Raw genomic sequence first — 15,220 nt, 5'->3', positions numbered from 1 at the left:
CGTTCAAGTTAAATCGCTTTTCAAATCAGCCCGGCTTTACCTTAGAAAGTTTGGCTGACAGCAGAAAAAAAGCATTAAATTTTTGACGTTTGTCACGTGCTCTCTGAAAGAGCCTTTGAGCCAACTTCTTGGAAGCGATTGTGTTGGCTACTTACTGTTTTTTTTTCAGTTGATGACGATCCTTTGGTTAGACCAGTGGTTCTCAACGGGGGCGGTACCGCCCCCCAAGGGGCGTTTTGAGTTTGCAGGGGGGGGGGGCGTTTTGATTACCTCGGCTTAAGGGGGGCGTTTTGATCATTAGGAGGCATTCTGGTTTAAACCATCTACCGCCCAGCGTAACGATTTCGTCAGAGCTTGTATTTTTGTGGTAGCATTTCCTACCTCACACCTGGTCGAAAAGGGATTCAGCTGTGTTGTTCTGCTACATACCAAACAGCGAACCCCACCTGACATAGCCTATCCATAAGAGGTGATCTTCGAATGTTTCTCACTGGCTTTACACCGGATGTGAAGAAACTGGCACTTTCTCACCAAGCCCAAGGTTCACACTGACTACCAGTAGGCCTACTGTTTTCATGCTGGCAAATATATATTTGCTTTTCATCAAATATAGTTACTAGTCTCTAAAACCCTTAGCCTACAGCCTGTTTTACCCTAAAAGGGGGATTATCGGAAGGTCCTTTTCTAATAGAAATAGAAGTCACTGGTCTATATTTAATGTGATTTGCTCTGCTTGGCATTGAGCACTTTTTGTGGTATTAATAGTATTTATTGTTTTATATTCGCTTTTCGTAATTAATCGTTTTTGTTGGTGGGGGGGGGGCGGTAACATTTTGCCAGTTCATAAAGGGGGCGTTTGGCCAAAAAAGGTTGAGAAACACTGGGTTAGACCGAAATCAATATCTACCTAAAAGAGCGACGTTGATGTGATGTGAAGTCCATACGGTGCACATTATTTTGTTTGCTATCCAATATATTGGACAGAATAGCGATAGTCGAATAATATCGATTCCAGAATTTTTTTCTCAATATTTCGTTTGTCATGACTTGTTATCTCATTCTGCTGTCTGGGATGTCATCAAAACAACCCTAACAAACAAACAAACGGTTTCATCTGGAAGCGGTCAATTTTACATTTAAGGAATGAAAACAGGTTTGTTTATTAGTTTGGAAACGCGGAAAGTCGATAATTTTTGTGTACATATTTGACAAGGTTGTCAACACAACAATGCACAGGCAAGACAAAGACAAATCGACACTTTGTATCACAAAAAGATGATAAATCAACCCTCTAAATATGAATATAAATACGGAATTCTAGATATTCTCTGTTTATTGGGCTTTACATGTTTTACACGTGGCAATGACATAAAGTCATAAAAACAAGAAAAGAAAAACTAATTAGCAACAACAAAGTCTGCAAGTGTATGGAAATTCTGAAAAGCCGTAAGTTAACATAATAAGAAATCACATTGACAATACTCAATATGTTGAATTATTCTTCATTTCAAATATTCGTTAATTTGCAGAAATTGTGTTTAATTAGCCAGAAAATAAGAGGCAAAAATTGAAATCATGATATAAGATTTCAATATAAACATCACACATAATATGTTTAAAAAGTAATATAGATATCATTGTATCAAATATTCTATTTGAATAAGAACCTTCTGATGATCCCAAAAAAGGGTGAAACGGCCGGTTAACGTTTTTAGTGAATAGTAACTGCATTTGATGTGATTCGCTCTGCTTGGCATTGAACACTTATTGTAGTAGTAATAGTATAGTATTCATAGTTTAGATATAATATATATTGGAACCACATCGCTTTCGTTTATCCAAGGATATTGCTGAAACCTCGCATGCTGCGTTTATAATCCAATGTAATGTCATGGCGGATCTTTCTAAAGCAGCTGGGTGGCAATAAGCCATTTCAAATAAGATCTTGTGAAAAAGTTTGGTAATTTTGCAAGGCTGGTTTTCGACATCACTTTGCAACCTATTTCTTTCTGAGAGCTGTAATTGTCGCAAAGTGTCTACTAACTTTTTTCATGAATTTGTTTTATTTAAAACTTTGCAACCTATTTTTGCAATCGGGTGAGAGCGGTGCACACTGCACACAAGCATCGCCCCTTCGCCGTTTGCTGAGACGTTTAAAAGTCGTCTTAAGCTTTTGACTTACAGTTTAGAAAGCAACATTATATTAGTCACATATATATCCAAAAAATGATAACCTATTTTTTGTTTAATGTTAAGAGTTTTTCCTTTATGAGAAACACCACTAACGCCTTCCAGGCATTCTTCACACTTTTTTTTAAATGACAACGCTTCCAAGATGTGAAGTTAGAAAAAAAAGTTTACGCAAATTTGCAATGTATTTTAACTGCAGTGCAAGGTGATGGCAAAGTGTCTAAAAGAAGAAATCAGTCCACTTTATAACTAATTTTGTTCATAACAACAAAGCGATCAAGCATTGAAAGCAATACAAATTGGTTAGTCAGAAAGCAACCCTTTCAATGAAGTTACATGTTTGCAAAGCCACAGCAAATCACGCCTTGAAGGATATTATCTGGGAATGTGTAACAAAATCAATTTTTAATCGGGGACGTGTCTTGACCATTACACAAAAAATTAACACAATCCAAAATCTCAAAATAAGTGTGACCTGAGTGGTGCTTCAACATAGATTTCTTTATTTTATAACAACATTTTCAAGGAAAATGTGTGCGCTGCATGGCAGACAAATTTGTGGATTCATGCTATTCACAAATGCTACTGACTGATCCGAAATCAAGACCAGCCGTAAACAACAGTAGGCTACTGAAGTAGGTTTGATGGCAAAGAAATTTATTTAGACATGTATTTTATGCATATACGTCTGCGTGCTTAGTATTGAATTTCACTGATAATGTATTTGTTCTTATGTGATACAAATTTGGATTTGATTGCTTTCCCCAAAAGCACTTGAAATATAGCCTGGTCGTTGTTACACCTAAAAGAAACTCACTGTCAAATTTCTATTAATAGCGTTTAGCTTTCTTTCTCACGTTGAGAAAACTTATAAGTTGAGGTTGGTTGAGTGTGCTTTTAAGTAATCATGTTTGGTCACTGACGTAAAGAATAAAATGTACAATGTGCATGTAACCCTTTCCTGGTCGAGGTGTAACGAAACGTGTGGTGTGAGGTAGTATAACGATAGTGCGTATTGCCAAGAGAATTACTCATTTGTATTTTACATAGCAATCAAAGTTAAATCCATTGTTACAAAAATTAGCCCGATAGTATTGTGCTGAAAACTAAATTCTATTCTATGCCGCGTCATTGATGATCTACAAGAAATCGGGATTTCGTGTTAAAAAGCAAATATCAACCAAGTCGCATAGTGTTTTCATTGAAAGGCAAAAACAGTGAATGCGAGTAGTGCAGAGCGTGATCATATCAGTTCTTGTAACGTTTCGTTGCGTGGAAACGACGTATTTTCCCTTTTTAGAAAACGCTACACAGTGCTGGCATATTAGAGTCGATGCCAAAAGATTATTCTAAAAAGCCAAGACGCTACAATATCTAATCCATTAAAGACAGAGTATTGATTGGGGAAGTAATGACGTGATCCACACACCCGCTTTGAAACTTTGAAACCAATTTCCCATCAGAGGTCTCATGATAAAGTGTGTGTTATTCGTTATAGACCAAGTGTAGTGTGTGCACTGCATGATAAAGTTTTCGGTCGTCATTAATTGTAAATCAGACGTAGACCATCGCTTGTTTGAATCAATAGACTATTAAAGCCATGTGGGAAGTATTGGATGCATTGCATAAGAAATATTTTCTATTTCCCTGAGCAATTGCACTCAGGACAAGCGTACAAGGTGATGTAAAAACTGAAGTAATCTCAGTCAGACACATTTTTATATCGTTTCGCTAGACATTAAAATGATGTAATAAAACCGTAACATTTGCTGGCTGGGATATTCTACTTTATTCGTAGAATGGAGGCACCAACGCACAAACAAGCAAAATTTATCTATAAAAGCTGAATTATGAAGAAAATTACTTCAATGCTTTTGACCCGTGACTTGTTGAAGTTGAACTTGAGGCGTGAATGTGACCAGACTGTTTGATCTTGGCACAGAATCAAGCTGTGCACCAGGCTATGCAAAAGTATGTGTGTGTGTGTGCTGAGTCAATTTGGACTTATTGCACATTTGTGTTTAGGAAGTAAACACATAATCGAGCTATGACACACACGTGCGAACTTGATCAACAGACAACGCCGTTTCAAAAAAAGTATCAATGTAGACTCTCCATCAAACATCTTGTACAACATGTGAGCAGAGAGGAAATGATGTAGCTCAGGAAAAGAAACCCAATGAAGAGGGGATTACAATAAAAAGTTACGCATAAAGCTTGTGATAGTTAAACCAACTTGTCAATGTTCAAGACCATGTTCGGATTGCCCAGCTTTGGCACAGAGCGATACATTCGCTGCAAAGAATGCATTAAAAATCACGACAAGAAAATTTCCCAAGTGAATTACAACAACCCTCGCATAATTAGCAAGAAAAAAGGATGACACGCATGCCAATACGGTTATAGGCAACCCAATGCGCTGACAATGAAACGTACACTACAGTAACGCAGTAGCTAAAAATAGCACGATCATCAAAAAAGTTTATTGTTTTATCATGAAGCACAACCTACGGCTAAAAATCTAATAAACCAATTGATAAGAATTCGCGACATCGATCGGCTTTGCAGTCGACGTCATTCATATGATTCATGCAAGATCCTGCAGGAAATACACGGAAAGTCGTTTTGGAATATGAAAACAAAAGCTAACCTTTTGTGCGGCTTTTCTTCAGCTGTGTCGCCGCAGTAGGTGGTCAACTCGTAATCAACCCCACACGCCTTACCAGTGTCGTTAGGCGAGGGTTGGAGGGTAACAGAGCAAGGGGAATCTTTTGGAATCTACAAGATAACGTAATCGTTAAATCGGTGCTTCGCTGCACAATTATAACAAGCTTACCAAAAGTTTATGAAACACTTATATGGTAATTGCCGTGTTGCAGCAGAAAGAAATAACACATTGTGACGGCACAGCGTGACATTAAGCTTTAAATCCACCATCAAAGGTCAAACTTTCTAAGGATTTAAGGAACCTTGTCAGGAAGTGTCTGTGCTTTTATAATATGGGGCAGTGATGAAGGTTCTTGGGATGAGAAAAGCGATTGATACATGATATATTTGTACTTCAAATATATATATACTGCAAAAATGTTAGTGTCACGACGTTTATAATACACGTTTTTGGTTGCAGTCAGTCAGCAGTCTATAGCCTATACTCGTGACCGCAATTAGGTTTATAATATTTACGGCTATGCTTTCTTTTTGTGTTTCTCGGCAGTCGAGTGTAGCAAGAATTGACAGCGATAGAGACGTGTTTCGCCATGAGGCTGGGCTCATGGCGAAACGCCATGGCGTCATGAGGCTGGGCAAGGAGAGTTTTTCTCAAAACTTGACAATATTGTTGGATCTTTTCTCACAGTTAAAGGCAAACATTCGCCATGTCTAAGTAATCGCTAACGATGCGCCCCAAAGAAAGTGCATGATCGGAATCTTTGATGCTTAGTTCGGAAATTTCGTCATTTACCTCAAAGAAAAACGGGTAAGCGTGCTCCCCAAGCTTCTTTATAAGTCGCTCTTGTAGCTTTGTTTTGGGCTTTTTTGCATCTTCGTCAATAGGAGGGTAAACCTACAAATTAAATACAGTTACAAGCTGAAATATTTCCAATCGATATAAGTGATGTCATTTTACTGCTATTGTCAGTTTTTGCAGGTTAAACTAAAAACGAAATCAATAAGTGAATTTTAATACGAACACACGACACACTGACGCGATCGCAGCCTACCCGAACTAACCACAGGTTTATTAAAGTATGACGTAGTTAGGTCATCATGTCATGCATGCAGCACGATGTAATGCCACTGCAAGCACACCTTGTTGCTGAACGTCGAATTAGACTTGAAACTACGTTCGTTCCATAAAATACTGTAAAAATATGAAATCGACTTTGTAAAGTTGAATTGTTTGAAAGAGCTACAGTAAGTGCACAGGTGAAAAAAATCAAAGTAGTAATCAATAGGATTCAACCATGAATGTTTATGGTTGAATCCTTTTACATGGATCCTACAATTATTTTTATTTTTGATTAGCAATTCCCAAAACACCGAGAAGCCAGAACTGAGGTTAAGAGTCTGCAGAAACCTTTTATTACTAGTAATAGCAAAAGCTCAAAAAGTAGATATATACAGCATTCTTTGATTTCATATTGTACATAGACCAAGTATTTTGAGAAAAGAAAAGAAAAGCGTTTTTCACCTGGATTGTCGTGGTGCAGAAATCTTTTGTGAAAGTTAAGCCCAAAACATCTAAATCCTCACGACCATATCGAAAAGCACACAGTAACTTCATATACACTAAAAAGTAAAAAAAAATGGTAACAAATTAAAAATTTGCTGCTGTATGTGAAACTGTATGCTGCACATTTTGTAAGTCTATAGTATAAACTCGTGCAATTGAAACATTTTCCTTTTTTGTTCAGACAAATATTTAAAAGAATAAATAGAAAAAAGCAAGCATGACGATAAGCTTAGTCGTGCTTTCTTGCCTTATTTTCGTACAAATGAGATGTGTTTATCATCTCACAGTTTCAACAATTGTGCAGTGCACTAATATAACACATGGGGTTACTCAACAACATAATCATGGGAAGATATTACCTTTCCTTTCTTTAAGATATTCAGGATCCACACGGACGACTCCATCTGGACGTAAAAACAAGAATATTTTGAAACCATGAAACTCTGGAGTTAATGCTCACAGCTAACAAAATGATTGCCTAGACTCTAGGCAATCTAGGGCTCTAGGCCCTAAAGCCCTAGACCAGTGGTTCTTAAACTGGGGGGAGTGAAGATTCTCCAAAGGGGGAGGGAACGTGGTAGGCTGCTTGTACTGGCATGCCACTGTATTGTACAAGACAAGAACAGAAATGTTGGTAACAAGTTACCTTGTCACGATTATATTGACGGTCGGTAAGTGGAAATATGACCTGGTTTTGACTTTAGTTCCCAGCTCCTATTTTTGCGGATGTTGTTTAAAATCCACTGTTCGGTAACAATGGCTGTTTGTGACGTTTTTTGTGTAAAAGGGGCTTCTCTGTAATATTGTTAAAAAACAAGCTCGGAACAAAGTTGACCGTGAACCTGACATACGATGTGCATTTTCAACTGCAGTATATAATTCACGAATTAAATTATATTGCTTCAAAAAATCAGCTTTATCCTTCTCATTAATGCGAGAAAAAGAACATTATGTTCCACTTAATCTATTGATTGACATATGATGAAAAATAATCTATCTTTATTTGCTTTAAAATTCAAAATACAGTATGTAAAACTTATATACTTTGACTTTGATTTATAACTTAAACTAGAAAAAAAGAGGGGGGGGGCATAAAGTTTTAAGGTGATATCAAGGGGCGCAGCGTAAAAAGTTTAAGACACCCTGGTCTAGACAATGTCGCATTTGGAAGCGGAAATATATTCACGTATAAATTGTTTAAGAGTTGGAAATACAAAAGCATAAAGATGTATAACCATCCATAGATGAACCTAGTTATAAAGTAGCCTACTGTATATATATACCAGATAACCCACAATCTATTTTAGCATGAGAGAATTGCAAATTCAGTATCATTGTCAACTATTCATGGATTCCTGGAATTTTGTGTTATGTGATTGTACATTAGGGTGTACCATTTTGCAAAAAGTTTTTAGAAATTATTGCGGCTATGTATTACGGGTTTCCACTTTTCTTAAAAAGTATTTTGGTAGAGTTTCAGAATTTTCCCGCCAAAACTGTGGTTCTGCCGCCATTTTTTCAAAATGGCGGCTAGATGAGATATTATGAAAATCTGCAGCCTTAAACTGGCGTAATGTGATCATATAATATGTCGATTACGGGGTTTTTGGGGTCGCAGATCACGAATCTGAAGTCAAAAACACTCTACGACAACAATTTTGCAAAGTGAAATTTTACCACTTGAAATTTATGGTGAAATTTTGCAGACATGGACACAACCTGACCAAGAATACCTCACCCCAGAATGAGCATTCCTGAAATATTGTCAAACTGTTGAAATAACAACACGATTCATTTACAAACAAATTGAGTTAATCACTCTCAAACACGATCCATCGCTGTTTCTTCTGCATGCTATTCCTTATGCTTCAGTCCTGATTGATTTCAATTCCCAGTATTTCATCAACACAATAGCCTATCAGAGTTATGCAAACACTCAATTCACTAAATTTTTGACGAATTTCTTTAACAATTGAGTTTGGCTAAGGTAGCTTTTTTGTAATTTCAGAACTGTTCTCTGTGCCTTTGCACGACAAGCAAGAGAGCTTGCCGGTGGCTTTCGTCAGAACACCTGTCAATAAAATGAGTGATTAGCTTAATCCCGCGTTCCACAATATCGTTGACCATCCTTACCTTCAAAACGAATTTGCTTAGTTTCTTATAATCACTGAAATTTTTCCATTCTGATACTGGCATATTGTTGCCACTCTTGATCAATAAGTTCCAAATTGCTTTCCCAATTGTTGCCTCCAGCAATGTAGCCTACAAGTACCTTGCCACTTCCCTGAATTGACGGCAGTTGTATCAAATACCTACCATCAATGACACTTTTCTCTCTCCAGTCTTCCACCAATTTTATAACGGCCTGTTCCTGGGATGATCTGGTGCCGTCTGGTATCTCATGCACTCCCAGAAGCTTTTATTTCTGCATTACCTTCATCATCAAAACTAACGCCAGATACATATACACAGCACTGTTCTGATGAAACATTTCCTCTCATTTTCAGAATCTTACCGGCCCAGTGAATTATTGCCAAATCAGGGGCCTGGAACTTATCTCTGATAATTAATTTGGGAATGAGAGGACCTATAGTCTTATTAGCCAGTCTATGAGCTGTTGTGACTGATATTAGTATCTTCGACTTGTATGCCGGATGCTTGAGCCACATAGCGAACATTGTTCTTTGCCGATAGCTCATCCAAGTCGATCAGATGTTGAAGGTATAGGCTAGGCGACATAATACCAATTTTCTTTTCCATTCAAGAGTTTTCCAGTTGTCACTGTCACTTTCTGTTTCTTCATCTGTACTTAAGTCCAACTTCACGGTTTTCAGATTGTCAGCAACATCCTCTTTCTGTTTCCTTTCACCAGCTGCACTGTGTCATTTTTTTCTAGCTCAGTCCCGTCTCTTCTACAGAGCATCTCTGCCCAATGCACAACCTACTTGATCTCTCTGGAGCTAATTTTTCAGATGTATCAAATCTGTCTCCCAGTCAATAATACCGGAATGCATGAGAATTGATCGCGAAGTAGTCTTAGGCTACATATATTCAGAGGATCCTTGAGCTTTTCTTCCATATCACGCAAACGTTTTTTTAATGAATCACTATTATTCCTCTTACGCCTAGAATCAAGTTCTAGTTGATACCAAGTTTCATACAAATTCTTCAGATGCCGGTCTAGTATCCGCATTTTTAACAATAACCTTTCACGATTACTTCTCTGTTCCAGATTGTTTCTCGTTTTTCTTACCAAATACCTAACCCACGCCAAAATGATGTTTCCATACCAGGGGAATTTCCTCCCTTGCTATCACGATGGATTGGTTGATCGTTCTGTGACTTTCGTCTCTGAGGAACAGCAGCCTAGCAAGAACGTCAGAGCTTTTAGGAAGCTTTGGAACACCTAGTCTTTCGCTAGTGTTCCCAATGAGGAAGACCTTTCTTTTTGGTTTTTGTGCCAGTGAGCGATGTGCTTCACCGGCCGTCTCATTCAGTGGCATTACTGATCTGAACCTTGTAACTTGCGTACGATCACTAGCTACTATTCGAGTCACTGAGCTAATGATGATCTTCATCGTGTAGAAGTAAAGCATTTACCCAGTTGGGAGAGTTCACTTCGGCTTTTCGAACTTTTTGGTCTGCCGTGGGGTACTCTGTTGCCGTCCATCAGTTAATAAGCAGGTAGATTAGTAACTAAGTACAGGCTATAGGCTATACTGTGGACTAGTCAGTAGATTTTCATCGGATGTGAAAGTACACGAGAAAGTACATGTTAAATTTTCCCTCATACTGATTGATATATTCACACCGACTAGAAAAGTTTATGCATAGCCTACATGCATTTCAAGGTTAAAATGACAATAAGATGCTCTTTTCATGTAAATCTGCAGTCCAAAACAGTGTGGTCACATCTATATGTCAAAATTCACTTTGCAAAATTGTTGCCGTAGAGTGTTTTTAACTCCAAATTCGAGTTCTGCGACCCCAAAAACTTCGTAATCGACATATTATATGATCACATTACGCCAGTTTAAGGCTGTAGACTTTCATAATATCTTATCTGGACGCCATTTTTTCAAAATGGCGGCAGAACCACAGTTTTGGCGGGAAAATTCTGAAACTCTACCAAAATACTTTTTAACAAAAGTGGAAACCCGTACTACATAGCCGCAATAATTTTTAAAAACTTTTTGCAAAATGGTACACCCTATTGTACATAGTATATACATTTTATCGGAATGGCCCATTTCAGTGAGTCCGATTCGGTGAGTCCGATCCCTTAAAGGGATTTTTTTTTTAAATTATCGGGTACCGTAGCCTAATTATCATTACCGTTTTAGGATTTGGGGTTAGGGTTAAGGGTTAGAGGTTAGGAACTCACCGAATCGGACTCACCGAATAGTAGCAGACCCACATTTTATAGTACAAGCAACAGCCGATCAAGCAGAAAACTACCATGGTAATTAATATTTTCAAAGCAACAGGCTTCAAACGTTTTTTACGATCAGATTCATGTTTCCACACAGTTAAATGAAGTTTAACCTATGGTGTTGAGTAACTTCAAACTTTTACGAAACAGCAAATCAGTCATTTTTTACCTTGATTTTCTGTCTGGGTCTTTACGAAACACAATCTTGCCGCAGTATTAACAGTATATACACAAAAAATATCAAATCAACAGCTTACCGATTGGATCAGTATGTGTAATGTGGTCAATAAAGTCACGCTTCCCCAAGTACGTGGTTATCTGGGATGAATGGCAGTCAACGTTTAGACATAAATATATGGAAGTGGTTTTGATTGCACATTTTTAAACATATTTGTCATACGCACACAGCAAAAGCGGTTTCACTATAGCTGGTCGCTACGAAAGTAGTGTAGCGAACATAATGCTTCAAAGCCTTCCTAGCTTACCCAGCTACTCTAACAGCTCTCAAAGTATTTCAGTGCTAAACACAATCTGTAGAGCTTGCGATGCTTCACTGACACCAAATTAAGAAAGAAAATCAATATATATACAGTCTATAATATTAGTTTCATAAGATAAAATTGAAAAATTTTCATTTACACAATTAATGAGACCGTCTTAAACTAGGCCAACCCTAAGTTTCGTATAATGCTTTAGGAAAATTAAATGACATGCTCCAGTTTCAGAATCACTGAACAATGAACATTTCCAAACAAACAAAGGTGCTATGTTTGTTGGCAATAAGGACTGTAAGCATCATTAGGTAACTGATAATTAACGTTTCTTGTACAGTTCAGAACAAGAAATAACTACAAACCTTTCCATTGGTGCTGCTTTTCTTGAAAACTCTAAACAGCAAATAGAAGAATAAGTTGAATGATAAATAGCAAATAGGCAAAGTAAGAAGGAATGCAAAAGGATATACAAATAGATACGGTAGTAACATCATGATGAAAACTTTACTATGAGGTACGATTTTCAAGTACTGGTATTTTATAAAAAACATTAGTTTGACTTATCAGACAGTCACAAACGTTCCATTACACAATTGCATGCGGGAGTTTTTGCGAAGAAAGCTTCTTCTTAAGCTTGATACTTAGTTTTACGGATCTGCTACTTTCGGCTAGTTCCCTATTCGGCTACAGTCTTTTTTGACGGACAACCTGCGAACATACGCAAGCATTTAAATGGTCAACTACGACATGCAACGCCGAAACCCAGGTTTATTCTAAACTGCCACTTAGGTTTTAACTTCATCTTTTATGTCAAACGCTATTTGGCAACTGTCTTTTTTTGGTTGACACGTTTTCGCTGAGACTTTATCTCATTAACCTCTATTGTTAATCATGAAAAATGTTGTTTTGATGCAAAACACTTATTTTGAACGAACCCAGACAACAAAATTCTGGAATAAAATGATTTTGGAATAAAATACAAAATTCTCTAAATAAACAGAAGAATCGGACATACATCTCTCTGTTATCATTTTTAATGTAAAAATTCCTTTTTGTGGTACCTTTGTCTGGAACAAATCCAAACTGTGCTGTTGAAATTTCCGATTTTTGTTTTGGTCTCAATCTCATCATCATGATTTGGAGTAAGATCTTTGTTAGATGATTCACAAGGCTAATTGTTCTGTGGAGTGAGCATTCTGTTGCTGCGGTTTTCTTTGGTAAAGTTATGAATATGGAACGTACCATATCACTAGGGATGTTTCCGGTGTCATAAATATGATTTAAGATCTCAGTGGTTAGGCCTAAACCCCACTCATTTAAAGCTTCGATGATTTCAACTAATATAAAAGAAACGATATTGTGGAATAAAATACAAAATACAATTCAAAACTGTAGCCGAATAGGGAACTAGCCGAATCGGACTAGCCGAAACGGGCCATTGCGTAGTTTTACGTCTCTTTAGAACTTTTAAATCAACACATCAAATAGCTGACAACAGCTCTGTCATTGTGTGTTTTATGTTTTAACTTTATAGTATCTGCAATTCTGCATTATATGATAACGATGAAATCTGCAATGTTTTTACTCTAAGGCAGGTGAGTTTTACATTATGTCTTGCAATCATACTAGTGTTGGGCGATATTGAAAAAAACAAAACAATACGATATTTGAAAAAATACTCGGTATTTCGATACTTTTCGATATTTTTGTACTACTGTATATAATTAAGAAAAGAGTTACTCAGTCTTCGAAATTAGTGTCGGCAATTGCCGAGGTGATTGCCGACGCAGATGCATGAATGGCGCATTAGCGTCGGCAATAAAAATGCCGAGGCCACAATAGCGCTTGTAAGGTTAGGGTTAGACATTCCTCCCAGTCGTTATGCCACTGCCATAGATTTGCTCCTTAGTCAACACCCCAATGGAGCTCTGCGAAAGAGGCGTGTGGATGGGTATCAAAGCACAAAAACGGCAAAACGTGAACGCTTCATTGCGAACGGCGAGGACAGTCTAGATTTACAGCCAAGCGATGAGCCTCTTGATGTGTCCGATTCTAGTGATGACACGGCAACCTCATCCTCCGATACAGCATCTCATGATTCTGATTCTGACATCTAGTTCTTCATCAAACAGACTTTGTGTTGCTCGCAGTATCCCAACTGTGCCGAAATTATGTTAGTGCATACCTAAATCGAGGCAATCTTCTCGCAGGGAGCGATTAATTTGTTATCGGTACTTGGTTGAGCAATTAACGTTATTTTATGATAATTCAACGTCGCTAGATGTCGAATTAATGTAAAACAAACGTAAATTTCTTATTGGGCATTGTTGTTATGCAATATAAACAGCCGGGAAAATCAAATCGATTTGTGCTGACTCGAACGTTGAATCAACCCATAATTAACTTACTTTTCTTCCCCGTGAGTTATTCAACGTGAATTACCGTAACAGCGTGCGTATCGCGCTGCTCGTTTTACCGCTACTTTTGGTATTAATACATCACAACAAATCAAACAGTGCGGTCATGATAGACTACTCTAGCATGTTTTTCGCTTCTCGTTTTCCATGTTTGGTACAATTTTTTTCGTAATAAACGTTCACAGCAATTGCCGAGGCAATTTCAACTTTTGCCGTTTGGCTTCGGCAACGTTTTTGTAGGGGTTTGCAGTTACGAGTTATCGAACGATATTGAAAAGATATCGTATCGAAAATTCGATATGTCGCCCAACACTAAATCATACTGAAAGAACACATGCCACAACTGGTGGTCTTTCACGGAGCAATCGTTAAAATGCACTTGTCAGGATGTTGCTGTTAGGAAAACAGAAGGCCATATAAATTGCGTATGGCTAATTTGTCTATAATATATCTGTAAGTCTAAGTCTTAGACAGGTTCACAACTTTAAATCTCAGCAACATTGAGCTTTTACTGGCTTGGTATCTATGTGACCCAACAACATTCCAAAAATCTGCAAAATTATAACACACAGTTTTACCTAAATGAGTGTTAGACAGCAAGTAAAACACTGCGATTTCATCATTAACAATTAAGTGCATGATTATATGCACTTATGCAGTGCAAAAAAAACGTTACAAATGGTACCGTATCATACTACTTTTTTAATTATATATTATATATATAATGAAGAGAAAACATGGTACACTATTACACAAGTAAGAGAATTGTACTGGAGACTAATAGCCTACTCACTTTGTTCCAGACGACATTTCAATCCAAAAATACTTTATCAACTTCAAAATATTGTTTACAAATTCTGCATGTAAAGCTACGATGTGACAAGTGCATAATCTGAAGAAATATACAAGAATAATTGACACAAAACCAAAATGCTTGTTCTTCTATTGCTGAAATTTTACCTCAACCTCATAGAGATAACCTGTATGATCTGTTTTTCTGCCTGTTTTAAAATGTTTGTTACACGTGAAATTATCAAAATCATCAATTGTGTGCAACAACACGCAGACTAGGCTGGCGCAAAATCTCGAAAAAAAAATTTTTTTCTTTTAAATTTTTCGTCAGTTTGGAATATTGTTCCTTTTGGTAAATGTATCTCCTACACCAAATTTCACAAAAAAATATTAACGTTTGACCCTGGTTCACCTGGTTTGAATTTTTTCAAAATATCGAATTTTCGCTTATCCCTGAAACTGGTCACCCGCTATCTTCTAATGCACTCTAGCATCTTAATGGACACAATAAGAGGCAGTAACGCAAACTTGTAGCAAGCAAAGTGGTTTAATTAGCAACTCCATGAACACTGACACATGTATTACTCTCAAAATGTCGAAGTCTACCACATTTCAGTAATGATTTTCTTTGTGCACCCTTCACGTAGTAAATATCTACTGCTTT

General features: G+C 37.3%; 1 protein-coding gene across 1 annotated transcript in view; it reads right to left on the bottom strand.

Moving 5' to 3' along the window:
- The window catches only part of LOC145788184 (beta-arrestin-1-like), a 31,889-nt gene extending 17,237 nt beyond the window's left edge, over nt 1-14,652 (bottom strand). Inside the window, exons 1-7 of the mRNA XM_082599872.1 lie at nt 14,558-14,652; nt 11,710-11,740; nt 11,111-11,171; nt 6,781-6,825; nt 6,380-6,477; nt 5,651-5,752; nt 4,841-4,968 (exon numbers count right to left, since the gene is read on the bottom strand). Of these exons, the coding sequence (XP_082455998.1) occupies nt 4,841-4,968; nt 5,651-5,752; nt 6,380-6,477; nt 6,781-6,825; nt 11,111-11,171; nt 11,710-11,740; nt 14,558-14,574 (482 nt within the window). The 5' untranslated portion in view covers nt 14,575-14,652. The remainder of the gene's footprint in view (nt 1-4,840; nt 4,969-5,650; nt 5,753-6,379; nt 6,478-6,780; nt 6,826-11,110; nt 11,172-11,709; nt 11,741-14,557) is intronic.
- Nucleotides 14,653-15,220: the final 568 nt, after the last annotated feature.

The sequence above is a fragment of the Aplidium turbinatum genome, chromosome 2, assembly GCF_918807975.1.
Source record: "Aplidium turbinatum chromosome 2, kaAplTurb1.1, whole genome shotgun sequence".
In the NCBI taxonomy this organism is placed as follows: domain Eukaryota; kingdom Metazoa; phylum Chordata; class Ascidiacea; order Aplousobranchia; family Polyclinidae; genus Aplidium; species Aplidium turbinatum.
This window is presented reverse-complemented; position numbering and strand designations above follow the sequence as displayed.